This window comes from Ranitomeya variabilis, chromosome 1 (genome assembly GCF_051348905.1).
Source record: "Ranitomeya variabilis isolate aRanVar5 chromosome 1, aRanVar5.hap1, whole genome shotgun sequence".
Taxonomy (NCBI): Eukaryota; Metazoa; Chordata; class Amphibia; order Anura; family Dendrobatidae; genus Ranitomeya; species Ranitomeya variabilis.
In genome coordinates, this window is record NC_135232.1 from 472,024,636 (window position 1) to 472,038,907 (window position 14,272).

General features: G+C 44.3%; 1 protein-coding gene across 1 annotated transcript in view; it reads left to right on the forward strand.

Annotated features, from left to right (window-relative positions):
• The window catches only part of TDRD7 (tudor domain containing 7), a 123,729-nt gene that overhangs the window by 93,731 nt on the left and 15,726 nt on the right, over nucleotides 1-14,272 (forward strand). Inside the window, exons 14-15 of the mRNA XM_077250660.1 lie at nucleotides 1,783-1,893; nucleotides 9,412-9,884. Of these exons, the coding sequence (XP_077106775.1) occupies nucleotides 1,783-1,893; nucleotides 9,412-9,884 (584 nt within the window). The remainder of the gene's footprint in view (nucleotides 1-1,782; nucleotides 1,894-9,411; nucleotides 9,885-14,272) is intronic.

Here is a 14,272-nt window from a genome sequence, read left to right on the forward strand (position 1 = left end):
ATTTCATAAGTGCATTCTGGGATTCCTTCAGAATTCCCCTAAAAATGGTACTCGGATGGAATTCAGAAGAACAACCGAGAGGTCCATAGACTGTGATGACATGAACGGAGTTCAATTGAACTGTTTTTGTTTTTGAATATGTCCGTTTGTTCAGGTGGGCTGAGAGACGGTGCAGATCACACTTCTCTGCCTGTCTGAACAAATGGACATGTTCAGAAAAAAACGCATACTGTAGAGCTCATTTGAACTCAGTTTGTCATTACTAGTGATGAGTGAATATACTCGTTAACCGAGACTTCCTGAGCATGCTCGGGGGTCCTCCGAGTATTTTTTAGTGCTCGGAGATTGTTTTCCTCACCTCAGCTGAATGATTTACATCTGTTAGCCAGCATATAAGTACATGTGGGGGTTGCCTGGTTGCTAGGGAATCCCCACATGTACTCAGCCTGGCTAGTAGCTGCAAATAATTCAGCTGCGGCGAAGAAAACTAAATCTCCGAGCACTAAAAAATACTCGGAGGTCACTCGTGAGAGCAACGAGTACACTCGCTCATCACTAGTAATTACAGGCTGTGGCCCCTTTTGTGGTCCGTCTGAGTCAGACAGAACCCATGAACGCCCAGCAGAAGCAGAGTGTGAAGCTAAGGGTCACTACACTGCTGCTGACCAGAGGCTCTGCCTAGGAACAGGCCTGGAATCTGGGGACGGGTCTCGTTAGAACACAGCAGGCTGAGCTGCCAGTCCCAAGATGGAAGCTCCCATGGTCTGTATTCAGGTTGGCTTTTTCATGCTATGACAACTATATTGTCATTCTGCTTCCAAAGATGAATTCCTCCATGATTAGTTATATTTACTTGCTTCTTAGTGAAATATAACCCATTATGATGGTGATTGGGTCCTCTTTAAATGTGATTGTCTAACTCTGACCAAAACCACATCCAAAATTATGCAACCATATTATTTTAGTTTTTATTTTTATTTTTCCACCTGAAAAGATAATCAGTTTGTTTCTCAATGGAAATGAATTTGTACAGATTATAGGTGACATTAACCTCTTTACACACGCTGACTGTAAATAATCGCTGGACTTTGTGCAGCACCGCCATAAATTAACAGTTGGCGGTCATGCAGGGGTAGGGTCTGGGATTGTGGTGCTTGCCACCGCCTTGGACAAGCAACATCATCGGGGCCTGATTGGCAAAGGTCCCGTCCTGATGATAGCCCCATGTAAGCCAGCCCCTGGTTGTCTTATCTTATAGATGTCGCCATCCGTAGCGATCCCTTGGCATCTTAGAAGTTTGTGGGAGAGGGCACTCCCTCTTACGCTACTGGCACCCATGCAACGTGATCAAGGGAACCAAGGGTTGTTATAACAAACGGTGGTCAAGTAATGACTTCCGGGTCTGCCAGCTATGGTGGCTTGTTAGACCCTGCTTTGGGCTCAGTGTAACAGGAAATCTGTCTGGGTAAAACGGACAGGTCTCATGCACTGCAATGCATTAGACCAGTTATCAGCTCTCCCTTTCTATTGATTACTTATACATCTGAAGATTGGGACAGTGAAGCCGGCGCTGATTGGGCCCGGGGCTCTTGTGACATGTCATAACCTCATGTGAACACCAGGAACGCACTTGCTGACACCGCTGGAACGGCGACTGCACGGGAGATGAATATAGGCGTTTTTATTCTAACTGGGTTGAACATTCAGATTGAGAAGGAGTTGTCCTAGTAGTGGTTAATCCCTTAAAATCTCTTGTTATAAATGGATTTTATTTTTTTTTAGGCTAAAAGATGCTGCCTTGCTGATCTTCCACTTAACATTGGCATGTGGACACCAGATGCCGTCTTGTGGCTCCGAAGCACTGTTTTAAACTGTTCAGAATGTAGTATCAAGGTAATAGCCTACATTTAAGTATTTCTTAGAATCTGTGTGCATCTAAACAAGCATTTTCTGTATTGCTTTTCTCTGATTTCTCACAATTATCTGTAGGTTTTAAATCCTTCCTGCCCTGGCTGTTTTATATTTTTTTCCATTTTTGTATTTTTGTTTTTACCTCCTCCTCTTAAGAGCCAACACGTTCTTATTTTTCTGTCATCATAGCCATATGAGGGCTTGTTTTTTGTGAGATAAGTTGTACTTTTGAATGATTCCATTCGTTTTATCATGTGATGCACTAGAAAGCAAGAAAACAAATCCCAAGTATGGTGACATTGCAAAAACATGCTATTCCACAATTTTATTTTTTTTTTAACCTTGTTCACTACCATGTTCACTATATAATTATATAATATAATTCTACAGGTCAGTACAAATACCAAATATATATAGTTGGTTTTTTTTAAGTGGGGGATAAAATTTTGGGGGAAATTTATAATATATATCCGCTTGTATATATATATAATATATATCTGCTTGTGTCGCCATTTTCCGAGACCTGTAACGTTTTCAGTGTTTGGTCAATGGAGCTGTTAAAGAGCTTGTTTTTGTTCCCTGATCTGATGTTTCTATTGATACCATTTTGGGGTAGATATGTTTTGATCACTTCTTAATGCATTTTATTGCAATGTTGTGGCATCTGAAAAAATTCAGCGTTTTTTAGATTTTTTTTCTTTCTTCTTCTTACGCCTTTTAACAATTTGGTTAATTTTTATATTTTGATAGCTCAGATATTTACAAATGTAACAATAGAACGTATTTTTAATGGGTTAACTGGGGGGGCGTGATTTTAACTTTTTTTTAATAGGTTTTTCAAAAACATTTTTTTTTTCTTTTCACTGTACTTGTAAGTTTCTGTAGGGGGCTTGACCCTGTAATTATCCGATCGCTTCTGCTCTGTGCATCAATACTGCACACTGTACATAACAAAAATCACTATCTCCTATGAACACTATCCAGAAACAGTTTTGGGGATCTTCAGCAGACCCCTGGCTGCCATGGCAACTCATCGGCGCCCTGCGTTCGCTTCATGGTGGTGCCAATGAGCGCATGGAATAACTCATTCCCTACAGCCATTTTGTAAATGCCTGTTAGAGGCAGATAATGACTGAATATCATAGCTATCATCTGCTGGGAAAGATGCAAGTTCAATTCTTGACCCCCATTAACCCCTTCATGACCCAGCCTATTTTGACCTTAATGACCTGACCGTTTTTTGCAACTCTGACCAGTGTCCCTTTATGAGGTAATAACTCGGGAACGCTTCAACGGATCCTAACGGTTCTGAGATTGTTTTTTCGTGACATATTGGGCTTCATGTTAGTGGTAAATTTAGGTCGATAATTTCTGCGTTTATTTGTGAAAAAAACAGAAATTTGGCGAAAATTTAGAAAATTTTGCAATTTTCACATTTTGAATTTTTATTCTGTCAAACCAGAGAGTTATGTGACACAAAATAGTTAATAAATAACATTTCCCACATGTCTACTTTACATCAGCACAATTTTGGAAACAAAATTTTTTTTTGCTAGGAAGTTATAAGGGTTAAAATTTGACCAGTGATTTCTCATTTTTACAACAAAATTTACAAAACCATTTTTTTTAGGGACCACCTCACATCTGAAGTCAGTTTGAGGGTTCTATATGGCTGAAAATACCCAAAAGTGACACCATTCTAAAAACTGCACCCCTCAAGGTGCTCAAAACCACATTCAAGAAGTTTATTAACCCTTCAGGTGTTTCGCAGAAGCAACATGGAAGGAAAAAATGAATGTTTAACTTTTTAGTCACAAAAATGATCTCTTAGCAACTATTTTTTTTATTTTCCCAAGGGTGTAAAAGGAGAAACTGGACCACGAAAGTTGTTGTCCAATTTGTCCTGAGTACGCTGATACCTCATATGTGGGGGTAAACCACTGTTTGGGCGCACGGCAGGACTCGGAAGGGAAGGAGCGCCATTTGACTTTTTGAATGAAAAATTGGCTCCAATCTTTAGCGGACACCATGTCGCGTTTGGAGAGCCCCCGTGTGCCTAAACATTGGAGCTCCCCCCACAAGTGACCCCATTTTGGAAACTAGACGCCCCAAGGAACTTATCTAGATGCATAGTGAGCACTTTAAACCCCCAGGTGCTTCACATATTGATCCGTAAAAATGAAAAAGTACTTTTTTTTTTTCACAAAAAAATTCTTTTAGCCTCAATTTTTTCATTTTCACATGGGCAACTGGATACAATGGATCCTGAAATTTGTTGGGCAATTTCTCCTGAGTACACCGATACCTCACATGTGGGGTAAACCACTGTTTGGGCCCATGGTAAGGCTCGGAAGGGAAGGAGCGCCATTTGACTTTTTGAATGAAAAATTATCTCCATCGTTAGTGGACACCATGTCGGGTTTGGAGAGCCCCTGTGTGCCTAAACACTGGAGCTCCCCCACAAGTGACCCCATTTTGGAAACTAGACCCCACAAGGAACTTATCTAGATGCATAGTGAGCACTTTAAACCCCCAGGTGCTTCACAGAAGTTTATAACGCAAAGCCGTGAAAATAAAAAAATAATTTTTCTTTCCTCAAAAATGATTTTTTAGCCCGGAATTTTTAATTTTTCCAAGGGTAACAGGAGAAATTGGACCCCAAATGTTGTCCAGTTTGTCCTGAGTACGCTGATACCCCATATGTGGGGGTAAACCACTGTTTAGGCGCACGGCAGGGCTCGGAAGGGAAGGCACGCCATTTGGCTTTTTGAATGGAAAATTAGCTCCAATCCTTAGCGGACACCATGTCGCGTTTGGAGAGCCCCTGTGTGCCTAAACATTGGAGCTCCCCCACAAGTGACCCCATTTTGGAAACTAGACCTCCCAAGGAACTAATCTAGATGTGTGGTGAGCACTTTGAACCCCCAAGTGCTTCACAGAAGTTTATAACGCAGAGCCATGAAAATAAAAAATAATATTTCTTTTCTCAAAAATGATTTTTTAGCCCGCAATTTTTTATTTTCCCAAGGGTAACAGGAGAAATTTGACCCCAAAAGTTGTTGTCCAGTTTCTCCTGAGTACGCTGATACCCCATATGCAGGGCCGTATTTGCCACTAGGCACTTGAGGGCACGTGCCTAGGGCGGGGCCATGCGGGGGGGGCGGCACCTGAGCTGGTGTGTGTGCTTTTTTTTTTTTTTTTTTTAATGCAAAGTCCGGTCCGGCTGGGGTCACCTAAAGGCTTAAGCCCCTCCCCCCTCGCCGCCGCCACCGCCGCCGCCCCCCCGCCGCTGCCTCCTTGCCCATACATACTATGATTGATGCATACTCACCTCACCTGCTCCAGCGACGCCTGGTCTGCTCTCAGTCAGTGACTGCACCCTCGCTGTGTGAGCGGTCACATGGTACCGCTGATTAAGGTCATGACCTTAAGTCAGCGGTACCACCTGACCGCTCATACAGGACGACGAGGGTGCTGCGCCGGGACACAGCACAGAGGTGGAGGATCCCGTTCTTCTGCGCGCCGTGCGCGGTGTGAGGTGACACAACCAGGTGAGTATGATGACAGCCAGGGACGGGGGGAGCCGGGGAGGATGAAGGAGGAGGATCGGGGAGCCCGGCAGGCGGCAGCCACAAGATAGATGGGGAGCGGTGGGGCAGGCTGCCGATGAGCCACGCATGGGGGATGGGAGATGACGAGCCAGAGCCACCAATGCCACCATGCATGCATGCATGCATACAGGGGGGGGGGGATGGGAGATGAGCCACACATACAGGGGGGGATGGGAGAAAAGCCAGAGCCACCATGCATACAGGGAGGGAGGGGGAGATGAGCCATGCATACAGGGGGGGTGTATATGAGCCATGCATACAGGGGGGGGGGGGGTGTATATGAGCCATGCATACAGGGGGGGGGGGTGTATATGAGCCATGCATACAGGGGGGGGGGTGTATATGAGCCATGCATACGGGGGGGGGTGTATATGAGCCATGCATACAGGGGGGGGTGTATATGAGCCATGCATACAGGGGGGGGGTGTATATGAGCCATGCACACGGGGGGGGGTGTATATGAGCCATGCATACAGGGGGGGGTGTATATGAGCCATGCATACGGGGGGGGTGTATATGAGCCATGCATACAGGGGGGGTGTATATGAGCCATGCATACAGGGGGGGGTGTATATGAGCCATGCATACAGGGGGGGTGTATATGAGCCATGCATACGGGGGGGGGGGGTGAATATGAGCCATGCATACAGGCGGGGAATATGAGCCATGCATACAGGAGGGGGGGTCATTATACAGTATCATGGAGAACTGTGTGGCCATTATACAGTATTGAGCATCATGTGTGGCCATTGTACAGTATTGAGCATCATGTGTGGCCATTATACAATATGGAGCATCATGTGTGGCCGTTATACAGTATAGAGCATCATGTGTGGCCGTTATACAGTATGGAGCATCATGTGTGGCCGTTATACAGTATGGAGCATCATGTGTGGCCGTTATACAGTATGGAGCATCATGTGTGGCCGTTATACAGTATGGAGCATCATGTGTGGCCGTTATACAGTATGGAGCATCATGTGTGGCCGTTATACAGTATGGAGCATCATGTGTGGCCGTTATACAGTATGGAGCATCATGTGTGGTCGTTATACAGTATGGAGCACTGTGTGGCCATTATACAGTATGGAGCATCATGTGTGGCCGTTATACAGTATGGAGCATCATGTGTGGCCGTTATACAGTATGGAGCACTGTGGCCATATTTTTTCGTTTATAATTATTGTATATAAAACAGTGTGATCAGCAGTGCTAAATGGCTGTGGTTGGGACGTGGATATGGGTGTGACTAGTTGTGAAATGGGTGTGGTCAGAGGCGTGGCCTAAAATTTGCCGCGGCGCGATACGCGCGCCGCACACTTTGTCTCCTTCCCTTCTTCAAAAGTTGGGAGGTATGGTACCGCATTTGCCAGATCATAAGTGCCGCAAAATCCCATAGGGAAGGAATGAGGCCGAACGCAGTGTTGCCGTAAGTGATCCGTTATGCGGCACATGCAGAAAAACTGCCGGATTTGCTGCAAAAGGCAACTTTCACATCAGCGATTCTTGCTAAAGTCACTGCCGATAGTGTCATACTCACCAAAGTGGGGGGGGCAGCACTAAAAGTGCCTAGGGCAGCAGAAACCCTAAATACGGCCCTGCCCATATGTGGGGATAAACCACTGTTTGGGCACACGTCGGGGTTCGGAAGGGAAGTAGTGACGTTTTGAAATGCAGACTTTGATGGAATGCTCTGCGGGCGTCACGTTGCGTTTGCAGAGCCCCTGATGTGCCTAAACAGTAGAAACTCCCCACAAGTGACCCCATTTTAGAAACTAGACCTCCCAAGGAACTTATCTAGATGTGTGATGAGCACTTTGAACCCCCAAGTGCTTCACAGAAGTTTATAACGCAGAGCCGTGAAAATAAAAAATCATTTTTCTTTCCTCAAAAATAATTTTTTAGCCCACAATTTTTAATTTTCCCAAGGGTTACAGGAGAAATTGGACCCCAAAAGTTGTTGTCCAGTTTCTCCTGAGTACTCTGGTACCCCATATGTGAGGGTAAACCACTGTTTTGGGCACACGTCGGGGCTCGGAAGGGAGAGAGCACCATTTGACTTTTTCAACGCAAGATTGGCTGGAATCGATGGTGGCGCCATGTCGCGTTTGGAGACCCCCTGATGTGCCTAACAGTGGAAACCCCTCAATTCTAACTCCAACACTAACCCCAACACACCCCTAACCCTATTCTTAACCCTAATTCCAACCCTAACTCTAATTCCAACCCTAACCCTAAGGCTATGTGCCCACATTGCGGATTTGTGTGCGGATTTTTCCTCACCGTTTTTGAAAAATCTGCAGGTAAAACGCACTGCGCTTTACCTGCGGATTTCCAGTGCTTTTTGTGTGGATTTCACCTGCAGATTCCTATTATGGAGCAGGTGTAAAACGCTGCGGAATCCGCACAAAGAATTGACATGCTGCGGAAAATACAACGCAGTGTTTCCGCTCTGTATTTTCCGCACCATGGGCACAGCGGATTTGGTTTTCCATAGGTTTCCGTGGTACTGTAAATGTGATGGAAAACTGCTACGAATCCGCAGTGACCAATCCGCTGCGGATCCGCAGCCAAATCCGCACCGTGTGCACATAGCCTAGTTCTAACCCTAATTCCAACCCTAGCCCTAATTCTAACCCTAACCCTAATTGTAACACTAATTGCAACCCTAATTCTAACCCTAGCCCTAAGTGCAACCCTAGCCCTAACCCTAATGGAAAAACAAAAATAGATTTAGAATAGATGCCATGCACCCGCCATTTTCAAAGATGCGAGAAGACCGAGGACACCGGGAGGGACACCGGGACTAGGTAAGTATGTGGGGGTGCGATCGGACAGCAGGGGGGGGCATGAGGACAGAGGAGGGGCGGAGGGGAGAGGAAGGCTCTTTGGACAGGACGGAGGGGTACTGAACGCTGACGGCGGCTGCAGATCGCCGCAGTCAGTCGATGGGGGGGCCAGATTGGGGTCTCCAGCCATGGCCGATGCTATTGCAGCATCGGCCATGGCTGGATTGTGATATTTCACCAATTTTCATAGGTGAAATATTACAGATTGCTGATTGGCAGTTTCACTTTCAACAACCAATCAGAGCGATTGTAGCCATGGGGGGGCGAAGCCACCCCCCCTATGCTGTAGTACCACTCCCCCTGTCCCTGCATGTCGGGTGAAATTGGAGTTAACCCTTTCACCCGGCCTGCAGGGACGCGATCCGACCATGACGCATATGCTGCGTCTCAGGTCGGATTGGCACAGGTTTTCATGATGCATACGCTGCGTCAAAGGTCGGGAAGGGGTTAAAGTCGGGTAACAGTATGTCATATGCCAGTAAGGGATTAGTGAACCTGTCACCTGATTCCTGCGGCCCAAACCAGAGCCTGGCTACACTATTTCAGCCAAGTGTTGTGTTCTCCGAAACGCTGGAGCGTGAAATAGTTATATATGACCATTGGGCGAGATGAGACTAGTCCAGCGCCACCACCTTCCGGATTCTTCCCGCAACCCTCCCAGGTGATTGTCTGGTCTCTTGCTAAGTACATACGTGGGAGAAACTGTCAGTCGTCTGGAACAGCGCTGGGAGAAGCTGGCCATGGCACCGGACTAGTCTTGTCTTGTCTATGCCTTTTGGCACCTGGCCTGATCTTTAAACTATATTTTCCCTGAAGTGTCGAATTTCATGTAGCCAGGCTTGGTTTCATGCTGCCCTTGGTTTGGGCAGCATGAATGGAGTGCCAAGTTTCCTTTAAATATGTGAGCTTTTCAACCTTTATCAATAAGCCTCCGTTATTCCTGTAGTGAATAAGTAAAGGATAACCATTTCTCTCCACTACTTGTCACAGTGTTATGTTAATTTTGAGTCCTGTCATGGTTACTGTTTTGCTTTTCACAGGTAGTGAAAATAGATGAAGCGAAAAGCATATTGTACGTTCATCTCTTCACATCAAGGGCCTCTCTTGATTCTGAATGTAGCATCAATCGCCAGATTACAAGTGAAGAGTTGTGGAAACAGCAGAAGAGCTTATTGCCCAGTACTGCTTCTACCTTGCACAAAGACCGAGGAGATGCTGTAGCAGTGACCCGGAAGGAACAGAGCAGTGTAACCAAGAAACAATCTGTAGGGCAGGGCACCACCAGACCTTCCATAGATTTGCCGCCACTTCTACCTCTGCCCAGGTCTGGTGCACACATTGATGTCTTCGTATCTGTAGCTTGCCATCCTGGCCATTTTGTCTTCCAACCTTGGCAAGAACTGCACAAGTTAGAAGTGCTTATGGAGGAAATGCTTTTACACTACAGCACCACTGAAGAGAAGCAGCCAAATCTGGAGAAAAATAAACTCTATGCTGCAAAGGTGGATAACAAGTAAGTACCTTGTAAATATATTTGTTACTTACAGGTTAACGACCTCTTAATGCTTTAAGATACTTGTTCAGGAAATAAGATAAAGAGGGTGATCTGCTTTAGACAATACCCAGTTGTTCAACGGGTCCCTTGAAAATAAACTGATCACAATATGTTGTTCTACTGAAACCCCCAGAGAACGGCTATAACCTGTAGGGTAACCTGGCAGTAAATGTTCACTTTCTCTGTAGCACAATCGGAGGAAATGAAGAGCTACATTACATTACATACATTACACTTTTTTAACACTAGCTAATAGATGAGGAATTTAAATAAGTGAGACCCCCCTTCCCTTACTAAACTGGTGGTCAACTTTGTTATAACCCCTTTCCGACATCGGGCGTACATTTACACCGATGTCTGACTCCCTCCCTTTGATGTGGGCTCCGGCGGTGAGCCCACATGTTTCCCGGGACATGTCAGCTGTTTTGAACAGCTGACGTGCCCCCAATAGCCGCGTGTGGAATTGCGATCCACCCATGGCTATTAACCAGTTAAATGCCGCTGTCAAAGTTTGACAGTGGCATTTAAAAAGCGCCTCCAGCAATCGTGGCGGGAATATGCCCACCGGTGACCCCCATCACATGATCGTGGGTCACCGGTCTATTGGCATGACAACCAATGGTTGTCAGTGCCGGCTTGCTGTGAGCGCCACCCACTGTTTGGCGCTCATAGCTAGTGAAGAATTGAGAGTCCTCAGTGGTTGATACCTTTTAAAGGCTAACTGAAAAGATGGTAACAAATTGCAAGCTTTCGAGACTACTCAGGTCTCTTCATCAGGCATAGACTAATAGAAAATCTGAAGAATCAGATTCAGATTTTCAGATTTTTTATTAGTCTATGCCTGATGAAGAGACCTGAGTAGTCTCGAAAGCTTACAATTTTTTACCATCTTTTCAGTTAGTCTTTAAAGATATCAACCACTGAGGACTCTAAATTCTAAATATTTTTCTATCTACTGGCTAACACGGTACAAATATATATCTTTCCTGTATCATAGCAAGTGAGTAATTCTGCTATATAGAGGCGATCTGATCATCGCCTCTATGTAGCAGAGACGATCGCCTCTATGTAGCAGAGACGATCAGGTTATGGCAGTTTCTAGTCTCTCATGGAGACTATTGAAGCATGCCAAAAGTGAAAAAAAATAGAAAAGTTCAAATCACCCCCCTTTCGCCCCATTCAAAATAAAACAATAAAAACAAAATCAAACATACACATATATGGTATCGCCATGTTCAGAATTGTCCGATGTATCAATAAAAAGAATTAACCTGATTACTAAACGGCGACGTGAGGAAAAAAGTCAAAATGCCAGAATTACTTTTTTTTTTTGTTTAACCCATTAAATGCCTCCGTCAAATTCTGACAGCGGCAATTTAACATGCATTTCCGGCAATCGTGCCGGAATTCCGCCAATCGTTTACCCCATCACGTGATCGCGGGTCAACGATGGGTTGGTATGACAACCAGAGGTCTCCTCCTGGAGACCTATGGTTGTCACTGCTGAATTGCTATGAGCGTCGCCTGGTGGTCCGGCGCTCATAAGAAGTGAGATATTCTTCTACATGCAGGCGATCTGATAATCGCCTGCATGTAGCAGAAGGCGATCGGGTTATGGCTACTTTTAGTCTCCCATGGAGACTATTGAAGCATGCCAAAAGTGGAAAAAAATGTTTTTAAAAATATATAAAAGTTCAAATCACCCTTTTTCGCCCCATTAAAAATAAAACAATAAAAAAAAAATCAAACCTACACATATTTGGTATCACCGCTTTCAGAATCGCCCGATCTATCAATAAAAGGAATAACCTGATCACTAAACAGCGTAGCAAAAAAGTAAAAACGCTAGAATTACATTTTTTTGCTCGCTGCGACATTGCATAAAAATGCAATAACGGCGAACAAAAGATCGTATCTGCACCAAAATTGAATTATTAAAAACGTCAGCTCTGCATGCAAAAAATAAGCCCTCACCCAACCCCAGATCACGAAAATGGAGACGCTACGGGTATCGGAAAATGGTGCATTTTTTATTTATTTATTTTTAGCAAAGTTTGGAAAAAAAATTTTTCATTACCGGTACTTAAATAAAAAAAGAACCTAGACATGTTTGGTGTCTATGAACTCGTAATGACCTGGAGAATCATAATGGCAGGTCAGTTTTAGCATTTAGTGAACCTAGTAAAAAAAGCCAAACAGAAAAACTGTGGGATTGCACTTTTTTTGCAATTTCACCACACTTTGAATTGTTTCCCCATTTTCCAGGAAACAATATGTTAAAACCATTGGTGTCGTTCAAAAGTACAGCTCGTCCCGCAAAAAAACAAGCCCTCACATGGCCATGTTGATGGAAAAATTTAAAAAGTTATCTCTCTGGGAAGGTTACAAAAAACGAAAACGCTAAATCAAAAATACCTCTGGTCATGAAGGGGTTGAACATCATTTTTGTTTCTCTACTGAAAAGTTTGTCATTGTGATCCTGATGTGATCTGTGTAACTGCCTGTGCTCGATCATGTACAGGTACTCTTGCTTATTACTCCAACAGAAGGTAGCATGTGAATATTTTCTACTGCTGCATGGATACTTTGACACTGCTGATTTGTATCACAGCAGTCCTCTGTGCCTGCTCATGAATCGAGATGGCAATGGTATGGGTTATAGTAGGGGACCTTTGGGCTCATCCCAACAAATCGTGCCAGTGCACTATAACAAGCTCTGGCAGAACATAAAAACTGAAGTGGCAGCATTGAGGTCACTGTACAGCACAGTTGTGATTTATTGGGATGAGCCCACAGGTCCACAGACAGAGGTAGCGTGATACAAATCAGGTATGTGGAAGAGCCTCTGCCAGTGGCATCATTGGAGTATATTCACTTATCCTGCCTTCAGTGGAATCAATAAACTTAAGTGAGCATACTCTATTCATTCTGTTGGCAGGGGATATACCACACCATTGATAAGCATCGCATCACTCTGCCTATACGTTTCATCTTTGTAGTGATGGGTGGTATGAGCTTTTCGGGGAGGGGGGGACATTTGTGCTCATCTCAAATTGGAAAAAAAAATCAAACCAGTTCTGCATGATGAGCTACAGGTTTCATAAAATTAGAATATCATCAAAAAGTTAATTTATTTCAGTTCCTCAATGCAAAAAGTGAATCTCATATATTATATAGAGTCATTACAAACAGAGTGATCTATTTCAAGTGTTTATTCCTGTTAATGTTGAAGATTATGGCTTACTGCCAATAGAAACCCAAAAGTCATTATCTCAGAAAATTAGAATAGTTTATATCACCAGCTTGAAAAATGATTTTAACATCTGAAATGTTGTTCTACTGAAATATATGTTCAGTAAATGCACTCAATACTTGCTCTGGGCTCCTTTTGAATCACTAACTGCTTCAATGCAGCATGGAGGTGATCAGCCTGTGGCACTGCTGAGATGCCTCTATTCTCTATGGGGTTATGGTCAGGCGAGTTTGCTGGCCAATCAAGCACAGTGATACTGTTGTTTTTAAACCAGTTATTGGTACTTTTGGCAGTGTGGACAGTTACCAAGTCCTGCTGGAGAATGACATTTCCATCTCCAAAAAGCTTGTCAGCAGAGGAAAGCATGAAGTGCTCTAAAATTTCCTGGTAGACTTTGGTCTTGATAAAACACAGTGGACTACACCAGCAGATGACATGTCTCCCCAAACCATCACTGATTGTGGAATCCTCACACTAGACCTCATGCTGCTTGGATTGTGTGTCTCTCCACTCTTCCTCCAGACTCCGGAACCTTGATTTCCAAGTGAAATGCAAAATTTACTTTCATCTGAAAACAGCACCTTGGACCACTGAGCAGCAGTCCCAGTTTTTTTTCTCCTTGGCTCAGGTAAGAGGCTTCTGGCGTTGACTATTGGTCACGAGTGGATTGACACAAGGAATTCGACACTTGTAGCCCATGTCCTGGATATGTCTCTCTGTGGTGGCTCTTGAAGCAATGTCTCCAGTAGCAGTCCACTCCTTGTGAATCTCCCCCAAATTTTTGAATGACCTTTTCTTAACAAACCTTTCAAGGCTGCTAAGACCTTTTCTACCACACTTTTTCCTTCCACTCAGCTTTCCATTAATGTGCTTGGATACAGCACTCTATGGCTGTATCCAACAGCCAGCTTCTTTAGCAATTACCTTTTGTGGCTTACCTTCCTTTAGGAGTGTGTCAATGACTGCCTTCTGGACATCTGTCAAGTCAACAGTCTTCCCCATGATTATGGAGCCTACTGAAACAGACTAAGGGACCATTTTAAGCGCTTACGAAGCCTTTGCAGGTGTTTTTTGTTAATCTAATTTACTGAGA